Genomic DNA, 26,034 nt, shown 5'->3' on the forward strand with positions numbered 1-26,034 from the left:
CAGTTGCATATCCCAAATATACAGCAGATCAGACAAAAAGCCTGCCTGCCTAATCTTTGGAACTCAGTATGGTCAAAATCAGGTCAAAGTCCCCTTCCTGCCCCAGATCATCTCCCCTTTTCACTCCTTCAGTCACTGTACCCATCATTTTCCCAGGTCCTCAGGCTCAGAACCTAGAAAAGTCATCTTCTACTTTGTCTTTTCTGTCAATGCTTTCCCGAGACTCAGATTCCAGTATTCTGGGTGAGACAGTGTGTCCCAGAGATTCAATGGTCTTCTAGTGGGAGGACAATTTCTCCAGCTTGATGTGTAGAGAATTTTCCTGGAGACCTTGGAGGATAGTTTTCACATGTTGTATGCATTCTGGCCATGAGAGAAAAAGACAGAAATATAATACAGAAGGGAAATAAAAAAGCAGGAAATCTCTCAGTCTGTCGTTGATAAGGGGATGGAAAACACTGGGGATGTTCTTTCCGCCTATATCCTCAGACTAAACTCCTGGTATGTGTTCAAGGAGTTTTGGGGGAGTGAAATACAAATACTTACTTTTAATATTGTAATGATATTTCCTCTTTTTGGAAAAAAAATTGAATAAAAATAAAACAACAAACTACCAGATTCCCAGAGTGAGTACAGGAGCCAAGACTGATGAATGAGCCCACTCTGGGGACTCTCACAAGGCCATCTATGTGCAATTAGCACATCAGATAGTCTAGGCAAACTAGGACTGGGACCCAGGCTAAAGGTCTGTGGCAAAGTCATGTAGGACACTACACTGATCTTTGTTTACCAAAAGACATCTGTGGAGTTTGCACTGAGGGGGACAGCAGTGGTATCTGTGGTTCAGGGTATCACTGACCTGGCTTGTGTTTCTGTATTTAAGGTATCATGCCAACAGTGAAATAATGTCGTACTCTCTGAGGGTGGTATTTCTGTAGGATTTCTCTCATGATCCTCCAAAAGGCCAAGTTCACTGCCTTGAACATATGTAGTAAGACACTGCTGAATAAATAAATGAATGGCAATTCTGTGCCTTGGGGTAGAAGTAGACTCAGCTTCTACTTCTACCCCACTACGGTGGGGTCCAAGAGTCCAGAAGATTTAAAGGCATGTGAATCTGAATCACTTCCAAATGAGTTTGTGTCCAAAGGTTAAGTGAAACAAGAGGGGAAATGGTCCATAAGCACATCAAGGGGTTCACCAATAATCTCTTTAATGGACAAAGGAAGTTTTCATTTGTTTTTGGGTAGAGTTTTTTAAAAAGTACTTTCTCTTAAACTTAGAAAGTTAATATTCATGAGGTTTGTTAGAGTCCTCACAGAGCAACCATGGCTCACTAAATATTGAGTGGCTTTCCTCTGAGGCATATCTAGGGCAGCCAGATCAGAGATGCCAGCTTCTAAGAGCCAGCCCACACCATGCTTTCTTTAGTGCAGTTGTAGTGGGTTATTTGTCTGATCCTGGAAATCAGAAAGGGCATGGGGCAAGATCCCACTTGACATCCCAACTTACTGAAGTAAAAAGAGAGGTTCCAAGTGTGGCAATGCTCTAAGAGTAGAATCCCCAAGATTCCTCTAATTACAGAATTTTCAGAGTCCTATTTATAATCCTCTGGACCATTACCGTACTACTAATGCAGATCAGGGCCACCCCCCAACCCGGGAGCCCCTTATCCTTATATGTTACTATCTAGAGTTAGAGTCTCTAAGCCTGATATTGATCTGTATATAAAAGGTAGTGAGTTCCGATAGAAGAATTCAGAGAAATGTTCAAGGAAACATCTTTCATGAATAAACTCTACTCCTTGTCTTGGACAGTTCATTTTATTTGGTGTTAGCAATCCAGCTGTAACACTTTATAGTATACGGAGTCTCTGGGAAAAATGGAACACTGAGATGTAACTAGAATGAATTTATACGTCTGAAATCTCTCCAGACTAGGAACCCATAGCTCAAGTGCACCAACAGGAGTGAACACTGTTCCCAGCCTTACTCGTCTGTCTGCTGCTACCTTAGTGAGCTCCTTTGTTTTGTATCATGCTGCTGAGTCCTACAGCCAGGCTGCGGGCCCTGGGTTTTTACTAAGCAAAGCTCAGAATATTTTCAAGTGATACAAATAACTATAGATAACCCACATTTTATAGATTGTCTGCATTTAAAAAAGAGGATGATTTAATTTTACATAATCCGTATCTGTTCTTTAGACAGAAATAAAAATAGAGTTAATAATAATGCTAAGACATTAGCCTGGTGTGCCTATTCTTTTGGCAACCCTGAAATTCCTTTTTAGGGCTTTTCTGAGCCATAATTTAGTCTCCTGATTGGGACGACGTATTATACAGCAGTACCTGGAGCAAAGTGACTGCTATAGGTACTCGAAGCAGTTATGTCCCTTATAGTTAATGAGCTTATGAATTCACACTGCCTTTTAACTCAAAATCTTCTAAGTCTGGGGGCACCTGGGTGCCTCAGTGGGTTAAGCCTCTGCCTTCAGCTCAGGTCATGATCTCAGGGTCCTGGGATCAAGCCCCGCACTGGGCTCTCTGCTCAGCAGTGAGCCTGCTTCCTCCTCTCTCTGCCTGCCTCTCTGCCTACTTGTGATCTCTCTCTCTCTCTCTGTCAAATAAATAAATAAAATCTTAAAAAAAAATCTTCTAAGTCTGGTTAATACTGGTTTTCAGTCAGCAACTATTTATTGCATAACTGCTGCGGCGGGCACTAGGCTAGCGACTGGGGATGCAGTAGTGAGAAAGGCAGACAAAGTCCTTTAATTACAGTCTGATGATTATCCTGGGCCTGATTAACTCTGACTTGACTGATAGAATCTAATTCCTAAGCCTGTTAAACTGGAGGGTATATCGTGGGTTGAAGAGTCACTTGGTGAAGTCTTAGCTGAAAGAGCCAGGCAGTTCTGCCCTTAATTACAACCCTCGGAACTGAGAAAAGAGAAGGGAAGGAGGGAGGGAGGGGAGAGGAAAGACAAGAATTATCAGCTGAGGTATTGGTGCCACTCACGGCACCGGAGAGGTGGCTGAGGCTGGAGGCAGGCCCACAGCACGAGGGGGGCTAAGTCACCGTCATTACCCATTCCTCCCAGATCCCCCCAATGCCAAAATAATGCCTAATGAGGAAAGAAGCAACAAAGTGACTACATGAAAAGTTCTCTATAATGGACTTATGGAGCCAATCCGGGGAAGCCTGTCTGGTAAGTTCTTCATTGTACAAGTCTCTCATGATTATTTTATTACCCATATAGGGTAATACATTTTGATAGGGAAGAAATTAAGCTATACTAGCCAGAACCCAGGAAGGAAGAAAGTTAAAACTTAGCTCTGTGCTAAAGACCTTTTTCTGCCTCACTCAGTAATGAGAGAGACTAAAACAGAGGCGCTAGTTCTAAAGCTTTATATGTCTAGGTGTTAAAAATGTTGTTGAATTATATAAAGTGATTCATTTCAAATTTAAGTCTCAGAGCTGAGCCTTGGGTGGGTCCTGTGACGTAAACAGAGGATATTTAAACCTATATCCACAGAACAGAATGTCTTACCTACACCATTGTGGAGAAAGATGAGGAAAAAAACAGTTTGTACCAATTCATGCCACGGGTGGTCCTACGAGAGTATGAGGACAAGGTCATGAACTCAGGACCACGACCATGGAGAAAGCCCAAGACATATACACAACTGTATTAGAGGCAAGCTTGAGCGGTCCAGGTCTAGCTTCTTATTTTTCCAAATTCAAGAGGATGACGATCTCAGACAGAAGCACAGGTCACTGAAGTGAGCATGTTATTTAATCCCTTGTCTGCTCAAGGTCAGCTCTTTAAATATATTTTTATTTTTTTAAGTCATCTCTAGACCCAACATGGGGATCGAACTCATGACCCTAAGATCAAGAGTCACATGCTCTACCAACTGAGCCAGCCAGGTGCCCCAAGGTCAGCTTTAAATTGACCTGAGAAACAAAATACCAGAAGAGGCCATATCTGGTTCTTGGATTACACGGCAATCCATAATATTCTTAAAAAAAGGAAATGTCTACTGGAAGCTCTACTGCTACCATTAAAACAGACACTCATAATATCTGCCCTCTTCTGAGAGTTTGCAGGTAAGGTGCAAGGTACTTTGGTCTGAGCTGGCGCGTTCAGAGAGGGAGGAGGAGATGCTGGTCTGGAAAGACTGCTGGCGTAGTAAGTTCCCAGCAAGTGGTTTTAGCTGTGACGTGCATCTTCAGGGTGTAGGAGAGGGAAGAGAAGAGGAAGAACACTGGCTGGCAGCAGCAACAGGTGAGGTGGCGCCCTGGACCGGCAGCAGGGAGATGAGGCTGTCAGGGAGATGGGGAGCAGGGAGACGGAAGGGGAGATGTTCTTTCCTTCCCTCAACACAAGCTCATCCATCCTCCTACTCATGGCAGGCACTACCAGCATCTGCTTTTCTGCAGCTTCCAAGCCAACTGGAGGATTATACTTCCATGTCCCTGGAAGTCAAGTGTGGTCATGTGACTTGCTTTGGCCAATGAAATAGAGTAGAAATGATGTGTGTCACTTCCTGGAAGAAGCATTTAATGACTGGGCTTGACTTTCCACCTTCTTCTTCTCCTGCTTTGCCCATGTGAATGTACCTACTGAGGAAGTGTCATAAGATCAGAGCAATGAACTATGTGCGAATGAGGAAAACAAAAAAAAAACAAGACCAAACTTTTGTTACAGTAAAGCCAATGAGATTTCTGGGTTGTCTGCCTAGCTTAATCCCATAATCTGTCTTTGTTCCCTCTGATAGTCTGTCTCTCCCTTGCTCCTTTCTTGCCTCCCTTCATTTGATCTCTTCCTTCCTTTCTTCTTCCCTTTATTATTTCATTGTCCTAACCAAAAATAAAAAATACAATGTTATATATTCCAATTCTTAATCTAAAACAAGGATCAGTTTGTTTTTTGAAAAAGAAATGAGTAAATGTTTTGAATTAAACATTTCCTATTTCTCTCTCTTAACATTAAAGCCCTGAGGTGAATTAATAATCAGCTTTACCTTGTGTAAAAAAAAAAGTATGCTTTGAAAACCTTCCAATGTTACATACATATACAGTATACTATTGTGGGTAGACATTGACACACATATACAGTATACTATTGTGGATAGACTCCCTATTGATTTTCTTATGGGTTAAAGTCTATCTGGAAAAATGGAAACAAACATAAAACTTCCCTAAACACCATGCAATAGCCATGCAGCTTAAAAACCAGAGCTCCTCCTGGAGCTGACTCTGAACAGGAAATCGCTTAGGTCATAACCAGTCACTTAGTTTTCACTGGTAACTTTGTTATAAAGGCTACTGGAGCTGCAGCATCCAGAAGCCTGTTCAAGACTACAGGATGTTTGGAGTCATCACAAAAACTATACATTGCCATGCACAATCATTCATGACATAGCATCGAGACCTGAGGTCACCCCCACAGCCCTGAAAGTTGTTTCGAGCAATAAAAGTCACTCTAGACATGAAGCAGCAGAGAATGCAAAAGCAGGAAAATGCAGTCGTAGCCTGGCTAATCATGCATATTGAACTAAACACAACAGATGTGTACTTTCAAAAAAAAATTCAACAAGCTCTGGTTTGAAGTAGGAACATGCTCTACTAGGTAAACATGATGTGGACTTTCAGGCCATTTTACACCACCACAGAGAGAGCTGCTGTGGGTTTTACACATAACTAACTCTGCAGAGATGAACTTGAGCAGGGAGCAGAGGAAAAGGTATGTAACAGTTATGTGAAGGAAAGAAAATCATGCAAAAGGAGCGAGAATTCCCAAGTTCACTTACTGCCTGCTTTTGCTCTTCCTCCTAGAGATGTTGAAGATGAAGAAAAGGAAGAGGGAAAAAGGAAAGAGATTAATGCCCATCACCACAAACATTTGGAAGAAACAATAGAAGAATCCAGCAGGCCAGGCCCCAAAGGCCCCGACCGCCACCAGGGAACTATCAGCCGGACAGAGTGAACGGCAGGTCTCTACCCTACCCAGCTCATTCAGTGCTAGCTTCTAGCGCTGGGAAACCATCTAATCCAACTTCCTCATTTACAGACCAAAAAGACCAAGGGAGCCTGACTTGCCTGAGGTCACCCAGCTGTTTACAGTAAACTGAAAGAAGTAGCTCAATGAGGCCTCCACTCCAATAATCAGTCCATTTCACCATCCCCCATATTCAAATGTGTTAGCTCTATTTCTCTAGACCGGCAGTGCTCAAAGCAGCAGCCGCACCTGGAGACTGGTCAGAGATGCAAATTTGGGGTGCCAGCCAAGACTCCCTGAATCCAAACTCTTGGGGTGGGTGGGGCACGGCAACACATTTCAGAGCCTGTCAGCTGATTCTGACGCCTGTCAGACTGAGAGCCACGGGTCTAAAAACTTCCCCCAAACTAGCAATTTCACTTGACCACAGATTCTCTTATTTAGTCCCCTTCTCTCCATTTGCTTTTGGGCTTCTTTGTGGGTTTTTTTTCCCCCCAAGGACGCACATGCTTCCCCATTCCTCCAATAAACTGGAAACTGCTTCAGGGCCCCGAGAGGCTTCTGAAAAAAGAACTCTTGACCTCAGTTTTTCACTAACTCAACACAGGTTCTTGAGTACTTCTTAGAGACATAAAGCACTGGAAACATGAAGCTAAGGTGTGGCCTCTCTTTCAGAGCCTTCCAGTGACCGTGGGCAGAGTGGGTACTCGTCAACTCTGAGCTATCCGCATGCACCACTAGAAAGAAGCCCAACAAAGACGAGATAAACACTTCCAAGTTTCTCTTTCCTCAGTCCTCGGCTCTTCAGCTACTCTGTCTTTTAACGGGTCTTTTTGCTGCTTCTTCCTGTGCTCATCATGGGTAACTGTGGTCAGGGAGCTTCTGCTCTTTGCCCCAAGTGTGCAAGTCTAAATGCTGTTGCTATGGTTCTATTTAAATCGGAGCCATCCGTGCGGGCTGTCTTCGCTGAACATGTGTGTGGGAAGTCTTAGGGATGGACGAGAGCTTCTGCTTCCACAGAGTCTGCATATCTGGGGGCCATGGTGAGAATGACTTCAGAGGGTCCCATCAATTACAAAAAGGAAAGAGAAGGCAAAAAATTTGGAAAAAAAAAATAATTCTGTTCCTGCAAGGGAGAGACAGGGACTAGGAATTAAACGGGCACCAAGAACTCTCTTAAGGAGACTCCAAGTCAGCACAAGACGATGTTCTTGGTAATCAGAGCCAGCTGCTAGCTGCCTGACCATACTTATACTCAGGATCCCAAGCAAAGAGGGGCCCTGAGCGTGAGCTGAGTTAGCCTTACAAAGTCAGTACCTTTTAGCTACTGTATCTGGTATGCTCGGCTCTGGTTAGAAGGGACTGGAATTCTGCAGTTGGGAGGAGATCTCCCTTCCTGGCCAGGCCTCCCTGTGAGGCAGAATACTTTTCTTCCATTCACTAGGCAAGGCAGACAGCCATAGGAAGAGTTATTAAACAATGTAAAATACGTTTTTATTCCTGACACTCAGTGTTGACATGGACACTGAAATGCGGGGGAGGGATGAGGCAATGCTGACGGGCTGAAATTGCAGCTGAGGTCAGAAGACCAGGATGAAGGTTCTCAGAACTGTTTCTAAGACACCTCCCTATTTTCACCGTTTTTTTCCAGGTTTAGTATTGGAGGTAACACTGCTTTGGCTCAAGAGAATAAGGAAATTTCAGAAAGTAATGTTTCATGTTTGCACATCTGGTGACTCTGCTATGGACAGCTTGTCCAAAGACATGACATCATGATAAGCTGCAGAAGCCATGTGCCAGGTTAGGATGGGAGGGGCACACAGGGCAGCCTTTCTCGGAGTCAGGGGCCTCTGCTGTACCCTGGGATTAGAAGGGAGCAGGCTTTGATAAAGGGTTGCTTAGGATGGTGTTACAGTATTCCAACTCACTGGAAGTTACTCAGATAAAGCCTTGAAGGCTCTGGCAACACAATAACAGGTCAGATACAAGGTCCTGGAACTTCTTGCTACCAGTGAGTCAGTTTCGGTCAGTAAACACTGACTGATGGCAACTGGCACGGCTGATTTAAAGGAAGTCATAATACCGTAACTAAAAAGTGCCAATCTAGAGGTGCTTATGTCACCTAAAAACATGTAAGATTCTGCCACGTGGGGGATGTCTGGCTAGGTAGCCATAACCACTGCAATTATCTGTATGAAAATTTATATTCTAAACCTTGCTCGCAAATGAGGTTGAAATCCAAAACTATAGAATTCACCTGGTGACTATGTTTTAAAAGACATATTAGAAAAATGGAAAATGAAGCAGAAGAATATTGGGAACATGATTTATAAAGTGAAACACCAACATGCAACTACTTCCAGATGAAATAAGTTTGAGACAGAGGTCACCTAAATACATTAATCAGGGGAAAAATGTAAGGAAAAGATATATGTTCTGACCATGGGTAGCTGGGTGTCAGTCTATATTATGTCATTAGAAAACAAACAAACAAAAAAAAGAAACTATTAAGAAGGTCCCTGATACTCCTTGGTGACTGGTACTAAATCTACTCATCGCCAAATACCTAAACATGATATTTAGGAACCAATATTTTCTTATTAAATACATGTATGATTATTTTTACCCTGCCTTACTCTCAAAAAAGGATTTAAGATTAGTGTTGATGAATTAATAAACAATGGTGACACTTCCTGTGTATGCTTCCTTAAATTATCACCTTTCAGATAACCAGACAATGTACATTATATTTCACTGACCAGTAGAAAGAACTTGCTGTGAAATGGAAATTTAATGTGTGGTGTATCTTAATTTATGAGTATCCCACCATGTGGTTTTATTGTCCATTTGACTAAGTGCTTACAGCTGTTTTATGAGAGAATTAAATGCTAACAGACTGAACATCAATGAAGGCAGGACAATCCTTTGAAATTAAAATTAGGATTCTAAAGTGTACTTTTATTATGGGTTGGTGAATATTTCTTTTTAATAGTAGGAAAACATTTTTGAAATTTTAATGGAAGTCAATGATTCCTATGGGTGACCTTATAGGGGTGCATATAATACACAAATTAGGATTGTGCTATCATCCTTTTAGGAAGCTGGACTCTAGAGGTATGAGATTTTCAAGTTCTAATCAATGGATAAAAAGACAACATTCCAGGTCTGTGTCACAAATTCCTCCTCCCACTCTGAATGGCCTCAGCCTATCAGATGAGTAAATTATAAGGCATTTAAGAAGGTGGCAGGGGATTCTGCAAAATGGGGCACCAGGATCCTGCTTATTTTACCGTAAGACAAAGCTAGAAATACAAAGAAACTCAGGGGTTGCGATCAGAGTTCCAGGTATCAGCTCCTTCTGCTTAGCGCTTGAACACAGGCATCAGAAGTGAACTACAAGGTCAAGTGATATACATGGGGCTCTGAACCAGGAACTCTAAGAACCATGAGGGCCACCCAGCTGATGAGAAAGCACACCACTGTACTTTGGGGAAATATATTCTGACCTCCTTTCAGTTTGCATAAATCTTTTGCCTTTCACAAAAATTACCCTAGGATACCTTCCCATCTATGTTTGGGTAATGTCTAGAGCATCTTACTAAAAGGAGTTTGACCCAGGCAAGGGGTGGGTGGATCCCTTTATCTCCCGACAGGGGACTACCGCACATGACAGGGCTTTCAAAGCCCCACACGATTCCAGAGGTTACAACAGCCAAATGCATTTAAATGCATCTTTGCTGCCTTGAGCAGGCAACAAGGCTGGAGTAGCGGGATACCTGACAGCTATTGGAGGGATGTGGGCCAGGTTTTACGCGTAAAGTTTTCTTTAAACAAGACCTACCTAGACATGAAATATTTCTTAGGAGAAATTCTGTTAAAAGGGTTAATGTAGAAACATGTCCATGCAAAACCCAAATTCCCCGGGACCAAAGCTAGGGAAAGAAAAGAAAAAGCAAAAAAACCCTCAGCTCGAGACTTAAAGCAGAGATTGTGTTGAGCAAGTCACGCGTCAGTTTAAAACACAGACACTACATTTACCCAAGCTGCTAATGCCACTAGCTTCATCGTGAAGGGACTCGTCTAGAATAGAGAAGTTGAAGAAAAGTCTCCAAGCTGATGTTCTCTGGAGCCACCACTCCTAGTCTGGACCCCATCACTCACTTCAGACTGGATGGTTATATTTGTCTCCAAGTCTCCGGTAGCTTCTCCCTTCTCTGATCTGCTCTACACATTTTCCCAAACCAGTATTTCCTAAACCTTCAATGACTCCCCTACCACAGGATTAAATCCACTCCCCTTGGCCTGGCTTTTGAGGTACTCCACACTGTGTGATTTCTACTCTGGCTTGCCAACGCTGTGTCACACCACAAAATACAGTGGTTTACAGCACAGGCACAGAGACCTAAGGAATTAGCAGCAGGAACAAAGGTGCCCTGGTATGGCTGCTCCGTATCTGGGTAAATATTTCTGTCGAATACCAGTAAAACTGTCTAGGTGAGGACATTTAAATGCCAAGCGTGCCTCTCTCTCTTCTGCGGTTCAGGGGTTGTAATACATGCTTCAACAAAAACAGTGAGATCTGAATCATCCCAGAGTTATTTAAGCCCCAGTATAAAAACCTAGAGCTGATATGCTATTTTGTTCCTCCTAATAGAGTTATTCGTTAGGATGAGTCTGATTAGCTTGGTTTGCTGCTGCAATACTTACTAAAATAGGACACTTCATAACTGTTACGCATTTAGGTGGAATATTTGAAAACCTGTCTTAAGAGAAACTTTAAACCGCTGAGAAAGATTCATGTATATATAGTTAATATCCTGTTTACAAACCTTTATATTTGTTCATAAAAGCAACTACTCAAGGACAGGACTCTAGTTCCAGTTACTCATTTTTTACCATCAGGCTTCACACTAGTTTCGACGACTTTGTGGAGTCACGGCTAACTTTACGGGCGGCGGTGTTTCAGCTTTTAGCTGAACCCCGTCCTGACACCACCCGGGAGGCTGCGGCGGAGTCCGCCGTGAAGGGGAAGAGCAGCTGAGCGGAGGGTGGGGAGGCCGGGAGGTGGGGCAAGGGGAGGAGGGGCGCCGGGAGGTGGGGCATGGGGAGGCGGGGCGCGGGGAGGCGGGGCGCTGGGAGGCGGGGCATGGGGAGGCGGGGCGCCGGGAGGCGGGGCATGGGGAGGCGGGGCGCCGGGAGGCTGCGAGCGGCCCGGCTCGCTCACCTTCAGCAGCTTCATGAGCCCTTCCAGCTGAACCATCAGCTCGCGCCTGCTCTCCTGCAGTGCCGACATTCTCTGCTCCAGCTCGTCCTTCCTCTGCCTGTCCGAGGGGGAAAAGCCCATCAGAAAGGGAACTCTGAAGATAACGGGACTTGCAAAGAAGGGTCCAAGCCTAGGTGAAATGGGTTTTGACCTGATTCTGCTACTGACCGGGGTCTGAGACGCTGAGCAAGTCTCTGCTACGTCATGTTAGAAAGTGGTGATAATATTTGTTTTGCTCTCTTTCCTTTACTGGTGTGAGAATAGTATGTAAAAATGCTTCGGAAAACACCCAATATTGATATAGCAATACAGAGAAAAAGTATTATTAATATTATTATTAAGGCGATTTAAAAAATTCCTCAGGAAGTCAAATACCACATTTAGAAATAGTCCAAATTTAAACTGATAGTGAGAAAGTGTATGAAAACTGCTCGGCACCAGATGCCAGCCTTAAGAGTGTGACTGACATCAGGTTTTTGTGTCTAAGAGAATTCACTTGTTCCTGAGGACAGATTTCATGTCAATTCTAGCTCAATATGTCCCAAACCAAACTTAAGACTGTGGTCCATAAATGGTTCTCTTTCCTGATTTCTTCCAGTTGTCATGGCTAAAAACTTTCGTCCTCTTTAATACTTTTCTGCTTCTACCCTATTCTTCATCACCCAATACAAATGATTCGTTCCTAGAAATTTATGTGTTTTTCTCTTCCCACATCTCTCACTTTATCCAGGCACACCTTACCTCACATGTGCAATGGTCTCCTATCTTGATTAATCCTGATACCATCATTATGGCGAAATGGAATAGAAATCAGGAGACTTGAGGGCCACCATTTACTAAATACTGCAACCTTCGACAAGCCACATGCCCTATAAGAGCCTCAATTTTCTCTTCACTTAAATGGGACTAATTACAAACAATGGCAATATTTTGAGGATCAAAAAAGATATGAAAGTGTTTTATGACTCTATAGGGCTGCTCAAAGAAAAAGTGTTCATTTCATCATCCTATGAAATAACCTCAGTAGAATTTCTAGCATCCCTAACTCTTGCCTTGCGCGATCCATGCCTCAGCTGTCTACTCTAGTAGCCACTAGCCACACGTGACTACTGAACACTTGAGATGGGGCTCTTCTAAATTAGATGCACTGGATCTCAAAACCTTAGTGTGAAGAAAAAAAAAAAGTAAAATATCTCATTAATATTTTTTAATGTTGATTATATGTTGAAATGCTAATATTCTGGGTAAATCAGGTTAAGTAAAAGATAGTGTTAAAATTAATGGCACCTATTTCCTTTCAGTTTCTCATCGTGGTTGTTAGCAAAGTTTTAATTAGCTATGTGGCTCACATTACATCTGTGTCAGAGAGTGCTGCTCCAGACCCTACCTACATCCCTATCCCTAGTGCCTCACCTTCTACTCCCTTCCATGTCTGGATGTCTAGTTAATGGTTCCCTTTTACCCAAACCGATCCTATCACTTCACGACTCACAGCCATTCCTCCCTTTTTCCAGATGTTATTCACTCCTTAGTGTCCAACCCACACGTCACTTTTCCCAGGAAGTTGCTCCTGATGACTTCAGCAGGTATCAGATCCTGCTTAATTAATCACCACAGCAACTGGAGCTTCTCTGTGGCACTTAATTTCTTTTACCTTGCGTTGCTGTCATTCCTAACATGGTGCAAAATCCTTGAGGTCGGGAGATGAGTCTTGGGGTGTACTGAATGATTAAGAGACTATCACGCCTCCAGTATGTACCCAGTTAACATCTAGCAAAGTTAACCCAATCACAGTTTGAAATCCTCTGAGGGCTTCCAATCACCCATCACATAAGGCTCTTTAGAATCTAGTCTTGATTATTCAACTAATTTTATCTCTATCACTGGCACTTTAAAGATTAATGCAAGGGATGCTTGAAACAAATTCTTAGCTCCGAGACTCCTTCCCTTTTCTGAAATGTATCATAGTTATTCGGGGGATCATGCTGAGCCCCAACTCCACTTCTAACCTGAAATGTTTTCTCCCAGATTCCATCCTCGTTATCCTTACCTTTCATGGTCTAGCTCAACTTCCACCACGTCCATGGGTCTAACTGCTTCCAGCGTGTGTATGTGCATTTCCCTACTTATATTCTTTCTTAAGATTTTATTTTTTTAATTTGAGAGAGAGAGGGAGATAATGAGAAGGGGCAGGACGAGAGGTAGGGGGAGAAGCAGACGCCCTGCTGAGCAGGGAGCCCAACGTAGGGCTCGATCCCACGACTCTGAGATCATGACCTGAGCCGAAGGCAGATGCTTAACTGACTGAGCCACTCAGGAGCCCCCACCTACCTAGATTTCTTACAATATAGTTTCCATACTACTTACTAACTCTATATAATATTAGTTAACTGACTAGAAAATTATTTCACATTTATCCCCAAAACTATAATATATATATTTTTTAAAGATTTTATTTATTTATTTGACAGACAGAGATCACAAGTAGGCAGAGAGGCAGGCAGAGAGAGAGGAGGAAGCAGGCTCCCTGCTGAGCAGAGAGCCCGATGCAGGGCTCGATCACAGGACCTGATCATGACCCGAGCCGAAGGCAGAGGCCCTAACCCACTGAGCCACCTAGGCGCCCCTCCAAAACTATATTATAAATTTTTAAGATGGAATCGTTTTCTAGTCTTCATATTCCCTAAATTTCTAGTGCAGTTATAAATGCAATAAAAAGAAACCGACTCGTTCAATTTTCTAGAAAGTCTTTCTTCCCTTTACTTTTAAGACTGGATGCAGGACTCTTTCCCGGTGCTGTGCATAACCAAGTAATTATAATATGTGGTGAAAATCAATGAACTCCAGCTATAAGCAACAACATGGAAGGGTCCTGAACTGTAATACTGAGGGGGAAAGGTTCTACTATCTGCATATAATAACATTTCTCTAAAGCTCAAAAAACAAAATGTAAACTAAACACTTTAATATGTGAGAATACACGTATATTTGATAATAATGTTTAAAAAGCAAAGGAATGATAAACCAAATTCTGGATGGAGGTGAGCTCTGTGGGGAAGGTGGAAAACAGGAAATGGGGGCACTTACACATGTTTAACAATATATGAGTAGGATGTGGGTTCATGTGTGTTCATTTTATCGTTATGCTACATATCGTACACATTTGTCATATATGCTATTGTAATGAGTATACCATTAAAAATAATAATCCAGAGGGAAAGACAACCCTGGTGGTCAAGATTCATAAGCACTAATCCTAAGAACAAAATTCTCCATCTTCTTTAGTTACAGGTAGGTATAAACTAGCTGGGTATTGGCAGCTCCTGGAATCATATATATTGGTCAAAACCAGAAGGATGTCAGATACCTAGGAATGAAACTTGCCCTTTCTATGTCTTGACAAACAAAAGTTCTTAATATAAATACAGATGAATTTACCAACAACTTTCATGGTTAGTTAAGCGCCTGCCTTCCGCTCAGTCACGATCCCAGAGTTTTGGGATCAAGCCCCACATTGGGCTCCCTGCTCAGTGGGGAGTCTGCTTTTCCTTTCCCTCTACTTCTGCCTCCGCATTCCAGTCATGCTCTAAGAAATAAGTAAAATCTTAAAAAAAAAAAAAAAAGGACATTCCCTACATTTTCTTCTAAAGTTTTAAAGTTTTGTCTTCACATTTAATCCATCTGGTGGTATTTTCTCTATAGGGTGAAGAGAAGAGCCAGTGTGTTTTGTCAGTAGGCATAACCAACTGATCCTGCACGCTTCCGAAATAGTCCTCTTTCTTCCGTGATAATGGAAGCTGCTTTTGAGATTAAATACTTCCTGATTTCTCAAGAGTTAGACCCTTCTTGGATTACGTTAAATTCTTGCTTCTTCCTGCCTACATGCCAAGACCCCCCTAGATTTAGCCCTTTGCCTATTAAATCTCTGATATTTTTAGACCCCTCTGGGTTAGTAAAGGACTTTTAGTAATCCCACTTCCAGCAACAGTTAAGACTGGAGTATAACCAATTTTGCTTTGCTAGACACAAAATACTTACTTGTGCCTGAGCCGTGGTGGGGAAATGGAAGGTTCCATCTTATGCTGAGAGTTTAGAGTTACGCTGGGCTTGAGTCAGCAGCAAACCCTCTCACAGACTTCCTAGTGTAGCACCAACTTGCTAACATCCCAGGCATGCAACAGAGGACTGCACAGCAACCAAATCCTCAAGCCCAATTAAACATAGAAACGAAAATGAATTTTCAGAAGAATGGGAATCTCTGTGCCTCTAATGATTTTCACCTGCAGTTTTAATTCTTTATGACTTATTTATTGATGATATAAATCTAGACAGAAAGACAGTTATAGAAAAACAATATTCTCTATTCTCTAGGAAAAGAAATCATGGTTGGGAAGCTAAATGACTTAAGCCAAATGAAGAATTAAAAAAGGACAGCTATAAGCAGAATAAGTCAATCAAAGAAAGATAATTATTTATCAAATGATCTCACTTATAGGTGGACTTTAAGAAACAAAACAGAGGATCATAGGGGAAGAGAGGGAAAAATACAACAAGATGAAACCAGAGAGGGAGACAAACCATAAGAGATTCTTAATCATAGGAAACAAACTGAGGGCTGCTGGAGGGGAGGGGGATGGGAGGATGGGGTCACTGGGTGGTGGATATTAAGGAGGACACGTGATGTAATGAGCACTCGGTATTATATAAAAATGATGAGTCACTGAACTCTGCCTCTGAAACTAATAATACATTATATGTTAACTTATAAAAAAGGATAGCTGTGCAGAATCCCAAGTGATAGAACATTAAACATCAACTGTGGAATGTCAAATGTTACAACCTCCACAGAAAGAACCCACTCTTTGGAAATTAGAGGTCTGGTGAAGATCAGGTCACTAACTTAGTGTCTAAAATGTCTTCACTTAACCAAAGAGTACACACACATCTTTCTAAGACTGATAGGAAATAAGACCCTGATAGCCTTGATTGGCTCATTTTCATGTTATGCTCTTCTAGAAGATTTCTCCATTCCCTCCAAAATAGCAACTGAGTGGGGGCTGAAGCTGCTTTCTACCCCTAGTCAGACCCTGTGACCTTTAGTCTCCCAGCACTGAAACAGTTTCTATTTATGTTGAAGTGGGAAGATCCCACAGCTGTGGTGCAAGGGATTCCCATGTGGTTTTGTGTCTGAGGTAGCGAGCACCCTTCTCACTCAACACAGTCCTGCTCTATGAGGCACCAGGAGAATATACTCGTAGGACAGAAGAGCACTAGTCCTGCCAAGACCCTCTTCTGTCTTCTGCAGACAGTGGTGCAGTATCCCTTCTTACCTCAGCAGCCGCAGCTCGGCCAGCAATGTGGGGTTCTGCTGCGCCTTCTCGGGGGTGGGCTGGGAAGCCTGCTCATGCTCCAGACGGAGACGCTGGATCTCTTGCAGGATCTCCCTAGAGAGGACAGATGAAAGAAATAGCTCTCTTTCCTGTCAGGACTTCTAACGCTAGTACAGTGGCCTCTACCAATCTTGTTCTGTTTCCAAATGACCCAGATGTGAAACAGCCACCTTCTGAACACTGCTGCATTTCGTATTTCCTCAATGAAACAATCCTTTGTGGTAGAAAGGCATATAAATAATCTTCTCAAGAACTTGAAAAATCTCCACAAAAAGAAAACAATCACTAGAATGGTCTGTTCATTTCTAGGGAAAAGATAAAAGAACTCCCCGCAACCTCCTAATGTTGGTCCTATGCTAAGTACCCCGCCTCGTACTCCCCTACCCCACCTTGTACTCCCCAACCTCCATATACCCCCCACCCCCACCCGTCTTTGTTTCTCTTCTTTCTCTTGAGCCACTGAGTGACAACAGCTACCATTTCTATTTCCTATGCCTGTTATGTTACATCCAATCTCCTTCTCCTGGTTTCTGCCTCTCAGGGCATACTGGTATGCTGTCTGGTCTCCGTGCCTGCCTGCCTGCCTTCCTTCCTCCATTTATTTATTTGATTGCATTTATCTATTTGAGAGAGAGAGAGAACATAGGCAGGGGGAACAGGAGGCTGAGGGCGAAGCAGTCTCCCTGCAGAGCAAGGAGCCTGATGCAGGGCTCGATCCCAGGTCCCTGGGGTCATGACCTGAGCTGAAGGTAGACGTTTACCCAACTGAGCCACCCAGGCACCTTCCTCTGTGTCTTTAAATGGCTTTGTGGTGAGAGACCAGACAGTCACACACAACACAGTGGGCCCGGATAAGATGACTAGACAGAGCAAAAGGGGGTTGGAGTGGAAAAGGGAATCATGGGAGGGGAACTGGTGGTGGGAGAAGGCACTGGGGTAAAGGACCCACCTGAGGGCCCGCGGGCTATCAGAATGCACGGCATGCACAGAACTACACATTAGAGTAGGGGCATTCCCATGAGTGCGTCTGGCCTATATTCACTGAGGCAGGATCTTCCTTTAGAGTCAAAAGCCAGGTAATCCACAAGGAAAATGAGAATCAGATACTCACGTGATGATCTTGGACTTTAGAAGCTGGCTCGACCTCTGCGTTCTTACCTGTTTTTGTTTTCCAGTTCTGCAATAAGCTGTCTTTGCTGTTTGTTGGCATCAGAGTTAAAGCTCAAGTCAGTGGGAGGACGGGTCTGCGGTGAAGAGAAAGAAAGGGTTTGTTTTTCTTTTTGTTGTTGTTGTTGTTGTTGTGTGTGTATGGTTCAACTATATCCTGAGTCCTAGACTACTGACTTTTTAAAAAAGATTTTTGAGGTATAATTTACATACCCTAAAATCCACCCATTTTAAGTATACCATTCAGAGTCTTAGTAAATTTAAACCGTTGTGCAACCGATCACCACAGTCCAGTTTTAGAACATTTTCCATCACCACAAAAAATTCCCTCCTGCTGGTTTGTTGTCAATTGCCACTCTCATCCCCAACCACAGGCAATCATTGATAACTTTCTGTCTATAGTTTTGCCTTTTCTAGAAGCTTCATATATACGGACTCCAACAACATGTAGTCTTTGGTTTCTGATTTTCATGAAGCATGATGTTTCTGAGGTTTGTCACTGTTGCTCCATGAATCAGGAGCTCCTTCCTTTTTATTGCTGAAGAGTATTCCACTGTTTCTAGTTTTTGACTCTTAAAAATGAAGTTGCTGTAAATTTTCATTTACAAGTCTTTGTGTTGATATATGGTTTCTTTTCTTTTGGTAAATATCTAGGAGTGGAATTCCTGAGTTATATGCTAACTCTATACTTAATATTTTGAGGAACTATCCAACTGTTTTCCAAAGGAGCTGTATCATTTTAGAATCCCACCAACAATGAGGGACACTTCTAATTTCTCCACACCATCAACACCTGTCACTGTCTTTTGTTTTAACCAGATTCTAGTGCATGTGAAATAATTTGTGGGGTGGTTTTTTTTTTAAAGATTTTATTTATTTATTTGACAGACGGATATTACAGAGAAGCACGCAGAGAGAGAGGAGGAAGCAGGCTCCCTGCTGAGTAGAGAGCCTGATGTGGGGCTCAATCCCAGGACCCTGGGATCATGACCTGAGCCGAAGGCAGAGGCTTTAACCCACTGAGCCACCCAGGCGCCCCTGTTGTTTTTTAAATTGAGATGTAATTTACATACCATAAAATCCATTAAGGTGTCCAATTCAGTGGTTTTTAGTATATTTACAAGATTGTGAGATAATTGCCACTATCTAACCACAGAACATTTTCATCACCTCCAAAAGAAATCCGTACCCATTAGCAGTCATTCCCCATTCCCACTACATCCACACCCTGACAACTGCTAACCCATTTTATATGTCTGTGGATTTGCCTCTTCTGGATATTTCATATAAACAGATTCATACAATATGTGGTCTTTTGTGTCTGGCTTCTTTCAGCAAAATGTTTTCAGGGTTCATCTGTGTTATAGCCTATATCAATACTTCGGGTTTTTTGTGGCTGAACAATATTGTTACATGGACCTACCACATTTTGTTTATGCATTCAAAGTTGATGGGCATTTGGGTTCTTCCCATTTCTTGGCTATTTTGAATAATGTTGTTCTGAGTATCTGTGGACATGTTTTTGTATACAGATAGGTTCTCATTTCTCTTGGGTATATGTCTAGGAGTAGAATTGCTGGGTCATATAGTAACTGCCTTTTGAGGAACGGCCAAATTATTTTCCTAAGTGGCTGCACCATTTTCCATGCTCACCAGTGATGTATGAAGGTTCCATTTTTTCCATATTCTTGTCAACACTATGATTGTACATCTTTTTGATCATAGTCATCCTGGTGGGTGTGAAGGGGTATCTCATTGTGAATTCAACTTGCATTTTCCCTATGACTAATCTGTGGAGCATGCTTTCATGTGCTTACTGGGCATTTGCATATCTTCTCTGGCAAAATCATCTGTGGTTTTGATTTGCATATCCACGGACATTCCAGACCTTCTTCGTTACCTCCTTTAAGAATATGGAAGCCAATCAACACAAACTAGGAGAACGGGTGCATAGGCAATAGTTCCCTTTTTTTTTCCATTAGCCAGATTGGAAGCTCAAAACGAAGGCTCTGCAATGGCTATAGGTTCGCACTCTGCACATATGTGGTTCTACCCAAAACATGACCTACCATGAAGCAGAAACCTTGTTTCCTGTCTAGAGCTTAAAGGTGCAATAAGTAATTCTTTTCATGTGGCATTTCCTAAATAAACAGGGGTAAAATAGCATAGCAAATGTGGGTGGGAAGCCTTTTTTTTTAACCTAATTTTTTTTCTTAAAAGAAAAAAGAAAGGTGATGTTTCTTCCTTTAGAGTTGACCAACAGCCAATTGAGCAAATTTTCTATATTCTTTCCAGAGTCTTATGAGAGCCAGAGCTGAGCCTTAGAAAAATGGCTTGCCTGGGACTGAATCTGCTGTGAATAAAAGATTTCCAATTCCTGAAAACTGGAGTGAAAACAAATGGCTCCTTATTAGTGTGGGATCAGGGAAAATTACGGACGAGGAAATGGGCTCTAGCATGAATTGGCTTTGTGATGGCAAACAAACAAAACCTCACAGTATTTCATTAGAAATTTCTTTTTTAAAAAAGATTTTACTTATTTACTTGAGAGAGAGAGAAAGAGAGCGAGCACAAGCAGGGGGAGCAGCAGGTAGAGGGAGAGGGAGAGGTAGGCTCCCCGCCAAGCAAGGAGCCCGATGTGGGGCTCCATCCCAGGACCCTGGGATCATGACCTGAGCTGAAGGCAGCCGCTTAACTGACTGAGCCACCCAGGTGCCCCTTCATTGGAAATTTCTAAAGATATTTTTCACTTTTGAGTTACTGCAAGGCTGAGGCTTCAATCAAGAGTTACTATCAGCAGCAATTCCTAACCAGGCAAGATTCTTTGGCACCAAGAAGTATTGTTACTCAAGTACTAAGAAGTGTGACTGGAAGATTTCTATCCCGAGGCACCAGTTCCACTGGTCTGACAACAGGGAGATCCGCCAGAGGTAGGGGTTGACGATGGCTTATTTCACCCAATCAAATTTTAAACACAGCGTAAATTAAACAAAAGACAAACTCAGGATTTTATTTATTTGCTATCTTAAACTCCGAAGTGCTTGTTTAAAAAAAAAAAAAAAAGGCCAGGGCTCTCTTTCTAAAATGCCTCTAGGATACTGAAGAGAAAAAGTCAGAAAGGGAATTACTAGTTCATAAAGACACAGAACACTTCAACTACAAGAGACCTAAGGATGATTTCTTTCAAAAATCAACTAGTTAATTCCTTTATTCAGCAAGTATTTCCTGAGCACCTATGATGTGCTAGATATTGTTCTAGGAAGTAGGATGCATGAGTGAGTAAGATACAGCCCCACCCTCACGTAACTTACTTGGTGCTGGGAGAGAAAGATAAGGAACCAAAGGTGTAAGTATGGATCATTAGTAGTGATAAGTCCAATGATGAAATACGGGCTAATGAAACAGAGTAAACGGAGACAGAATACTCTTTTTGAAAGAGGTGATAACGAAAAGGCTCTCAGAGACTCAGTCGAGTGGGGAAGCAAACCAGGTACTGGGCTTAAAGACGGGTGTGCTGGGCAGAGGCCAAGGCTGCAGCTGCTCCATGATGAACAGAGTGGGCTTTGCTGAAAATGGTAACGGACTCTAGGAGAGGACCCTGGGCCCCGATCACCAAGGGACATTTAGCACTGGAAAGGAGTTTCTATTTCATTCTCAAAGTGATATAAAGCCACTGTAGGATTTTGAACAAGGAAATACGGAATCAAGTCCAAATACTGTAGGTACAAATTCTGCCTTCAAGGAGATGGAGCTTAACTCTCAGTCCTTTCGTACAGGCTGTCCGTAGCGACTTCTTTCCAAAGAGGACAGTGTGGAAAGTGGGGGAAGAGTAACTTTATGTGGACAAAACCTGACAAATACTCCCTTGGCTAGGTGATCAAGGTCAACATCAACAGTGATAAATGATACAATGGAAGAAAAATGGCGTTTACCTCTTCCTCCTCAAAAGCTATAACTCAAGTCTAATCATGAGAAAAACAACAGACTACTCCCATTTAAAGGACATTCTACAATGTATTTGACTGGTACTCCTCAAAGCTGTCAAGGTCATCAAAAACAAGGGGAGTTAGAGAAACTGCCACAGTCTAGAGGAGTCTAACGGGTAGGACAACTAGATGTAATGTGCTATCCTGGATGGAGTCCTGCAACGGAAAAGGGACATTAGATAAAAACTAACAAAATCAGAACAAAGTATGGGCTTTGCTTAATAATAAGGCGTCAACATTGCTGCATTAATTGCAATATGCGTGCCATGCTGATATAAGATGTTAACAACAAGAGAAACTGAGCATGGGTTATTTGGAAACTCTGTAGTAGCTCCGCAATTTCTCTATAAATCTAAAACTGTTCTATAATAAAAAGTTTATAAAAAGTGAACAAACTCTGCTTTGGCTCCTATACAGAGAATTTACTGTAGTGAGAAAAGAATGGAAGTAGATAGGTTAGTGAGGAATCTTAGCTTTTGCTGTCTACTCACCATGCAAACCTTGAGTTATTTTATTTCCCTATACTTTTCTTTTCTTAGCTGTAAAATGGGAATATTTACAGAAAGAGATGTGAAGAGGATCAACTCCTCTGTTACAGAAGCATTCTCTCAGGTTTAGGTAAAATCACAGAGCTCCAACATCTTTAATGAGATGGAGCTACATCTGAAAAATACAGGGTAAGAAACAGGACCCCTTTGGGCAAAACTGGGCAAATGTTACAAAACGAAGGAAAGCCAATGCAGGTAGCAAACTGGAATCTTATGGCACATATTTCTGAAATCTAAAAAATGGACTCGAGGCTTCCCATCTCTATAAACTTGGCAGGCTGAGTTCCAGGGATGTGCCTGATACCCACTAGGCTTTCTCCCATTTCTCCTATACCAACTGGAGGGCTATAGATTACTAATCCCTCAAAAACCCAATGTTTATTAGGGTAGTGGGTGCCCAACTAGCTCTAAATCAGAAAACTGAAGTTTTGCTTTTCCTCCTTAAATAAAAATCAGTGGACTCTAAATAGAGATTCTGATTTAGTAGGTTGGAAGCAAAGCCAAGGATCACTAGCTTTTAAATGCTTCAGACATGATTATAGTATGTATCCACGTTTCACAATGACTATTTTACAGGGGCTTTGAGTCATTAAATGTGTGCAAAACACCACATGGATACTGCTGGTCTTTACTCGTAAGAAGCCGTAAGGATATTTCTGGAATGGCGCATGCCTGGAGCCGTTTAAACGGTAAGGCTAGAAAGGCTGGGCTGAGCCGCTTGAAAAAAAAGCTTTTCGGGAACATGTGAGATAGGATGACAACAACCTGTTTCTCCTTCCTTTCCCATTTCTTCCAAGTTTTTCAAGGTGAATTTCACATTCTTCATAAAGAAAAAAAAAAAAAAAACACCTTAAAAACAAAAAACAAAAACCCTCCTCAGATTACACCCAACGTTGCTGATGTTGGTGACAAAATTTTAAGAATCTGCTGTTATTACTATGATTTACCACACACTGTAATTTTGTTCTGTTTTTAAAAGGAATTTAGGTACTCCAGGAAAACAAATGAGCTTTCCTGGCTCATCTAAGCAACCTCGAATTTCTTTGTTCAAGGGTTAGGCTGAAGAGGTTTCAGTGGCCACACTGTCACCTGAGGGGACGGGCCAGCCAGCTCCGCTACTGAGGAGCTCTGTGGGGTGCAATGCTGGCTGCTAAAGTAATTTAATGGTCCTTTTTTTTTTTTTTTTTTTTTGTGAAAGAAGGTTTTTGAGAAAAAAAAGTCAATACAAAGCCTATGTGGCGGGCTATAAATAAATTCTTTCGAGCACTACACCCACTTTATGCAAAGCACTTGTATCAGCAAGAGATTAGCGGATTAGCAGTCTCTTGTTTAACAGAAATCTAGTCGAGAAGAACCATTCCTGAGAGGCCCAATATTTTACAAGATAACTACACTTTGGAAAACAAACTGAAGATGAAAGAGACCGTATCAGTATTTCATCTTAAGATCATTCTAACAATGATCATTTTCACACGAATTAGAGAACTGGCATCGGAAACTATCAGGTGTAAACAGACTTATCTTGTTTGCAGGAATGGAGAACTGTGACCTCCTTTTCAGGGTCAAGTGGCTTTGGAGCTTTTATTTACAGTATTTTAAAAGCACAATGTATAGCCAGTAAGAATATATAATGGCATTAAATAGCCTTCATTTTAAATATTCAACCACGATGCTGTCTATCTCAACAAACTTAATTCTGTAAATTCTCATTTCTACAATGACTTGAACAGTTGTGACTGAGGACACAGGTAAGGTGTAATTGATTAAATGGAACTTTTCTTTTTCCCTGACTCCCACCCCCCACCCCCACCCCGCCACCCGGCTCCATTCTGTTCTTTCCCACTAACCTTTAGAGTTGTAATGTTGGGAGTCAGATGTGTGACCTAACAGTGGACTCTTAAGGAAAAGGTTGTGAAGTTGAAACAAACCCAAAGGAATAAATGACTTTGGCGGGGAGAAACAAAGCAAGGCTCTCCACTGGAAGCTTGCATTACTCTATTTCTCTATGAAGAAGTAAAGATAAATTAGTACACATTTCTCAAAGTAATATACTGCGTTTGCGGAAGATGGTCCCGACACATCCGGCCTGCCTGTCCAGCTCAATTTCACTCCAAGGATTGCTCTCTGGGCTCTGGCCACACAAGCCGTCTTGTAGACGCTGAAACCTCCGAGCTCAGGGCCTTTACAGAAGTGGAAACAGCCCCCCAGCACACACTGGGTGTTCCTGACCTGCTTCATGCTCACATACCCTGCTGTTTCAGCCTCAGATCCTTCCTCCTTTTGTCTTCCTCTTTTCTTCCAGATTTAATGCTCTTCCTGAACTACAGCCTTCCATAGCTAAGTCTCCACAGAACAGAACCCCAGTCCCAGCTGTACCACTTACAAATTGTCACCTGGAGCAGCTTCCTTACCTTTTTGAAGATTAGTTTTCTCATGAGATTGTTTTGATGAATAAATGAGCTCATATATGCACTTAGAATAATGACTGGTGCCGAGTAAAAAGTCAATAAAAGTTAGCCATCAGTATTATTCTTTTAGCATGAATCTCACTGGGACCTTCCTCAATCCTGGCCAGAAAAAGTCTTTCTCCTTTTCCTTTGACAGGTTTAGTTACTTTGTTTTTATTTGTATTTTTTAAAAAAGATTATTTATTTACAGGGAGAGAGGGAGAGAGACAAGCAGTGGGAGGGAGAAACAGGCTTCCTGCAGAGCAGGGAGCCTGATGCGAGGTTCAATCCCAGGACCCTGGGATCATGACCTGAGCCGAAGGTAGATGCTTAATGACTGAGCCACCCAGATGCCCCATTACTTCATTTTTAAAGGAATTTAGGCACCCCAGGAAAACAAATGAGCGATATTTGACTTTTTTCATAAAGAAAATTCTTAAAGTTTCAACATAAACATTAATAGGACTGGATATAATTAGATGCATCATTTATTTTTAAATTAAAGGGGTTTTTTGTTTATGATAAATTGTTATATTGTTCTCGGTGTTGAGAAATCTAATTATCAATTCTTTGCAGGTATCTATCCTCTCTGGTTGCTTTTTGAGTATCTTGTCTTTGTATTCTGCAGTTTCACTAGCATACACATAGGTGTGAACTTTCATTTATCCAGTTTTGGGACTCACTGTGATGTTTCCATCTGAGGATTCATGTCATGAATCAATTTTGGAAGTTTTTCAGCCATTAATTCCTCAAATATTGTCTCACCTAGTAGAAAATAAATTTACTCTCCTTTGGTGGTGGTGGTTGGGGGGGCAGATGGATTCCAATGAGATGACTGTTGGTTCTCTATCTTCCATACCTGAAAAACTTGTTTCAAATCTTTCACCTTTTTATGTTGCATTTGGGAAACTTTTTTTTTTTTAGATTTTATTTTTATTTATTTGACAGAGAGAAGCAAGAGAGATCATCCACAAGCAGGGGGAGCAATAAAGGGAGAGGGAGAAGCAGTCTCCCTACTGAGCAGGGAGCCCAACATGGGGCTCAATTACAGGACCCTGGGATCATGACCTGAGCTGAAACCAAGAGTCTGATGCTTAACCAGCTGAGACACCCAGTCACCCCTATTTGGGGAACTTTCTTACATGTATTTTCCAGCAGACTAATTCTCTGTGCAGCTACATCTGACCTAATATTTAACCTATCCACTGAGTTTTAAATTTCAACAACTTTTGT

The 26,034-nt window shown here is 42.1% G+C and overlaps 1 protein-coding gene and 1 non-coding gene across 7 annotated transcripts in view; both read right to left on the reverse strand.

The window, feature by feature from the left end:
• DTNB (dystrobrevin beta) overlaps positions 1-26,034 on the reverse strand; it is a 231,742-nt gene that overhangs the window by 25,431 nt on the left and 180,277 nt on the right. For 4 of the 6 annotated variants that reach the window (XM_032866980.1, XM_032866979.1, XM_032866978.1 and 1 more), the window contains 4 exons: positions 17,812-17,897; positions 16,594-16,707; positions 11,225-11,321; positions 5,813-5,833 (listed from right to left, as the gene is read on the reverse strand). In XM_032866980.1, coding sequence (XP_032722871.1) covers positions 5,813-5,833; positions 11,225-11,321; positions 16,594-16,707; positions 17,812-17,897 — 318 coding nt within the window. The remainder of the gene's footprint in view (positions 1-5,812; positions 5,834-11,224; positions 11,322-16,593; positions 16,708-17,811; positions 17,898-26,034) is intronic. The other 2 variants (XM_032866977.1, XM_032866976.1) reach the window with 1 other exon arrangement.
• Positions 3,856-3,928, reverse strand: TRNAK-CUU. The gene has a single exon. It is a non-coding gene; the product is annotated as a tRNA-Lys (tRNA).

The sequence above is a fragment of the Lontra canadensis genome, unplaced genomic scaffold, assembly GCF_010015895.1.
Source record: "Lontra canadensis isolate GAN:19392208 unplaced genomic scaffold, GSC_riverotter_1.0 scaffold32, whole genome shotgun sequence".
In the NCBI taxonomy this organism is placed as follows: domain Eukaryota; kingdom Metazoa; phylum Chordata; class Mammalia; order Carnivora; family Mustelidae; genus Lontra; species Lontra canadensis.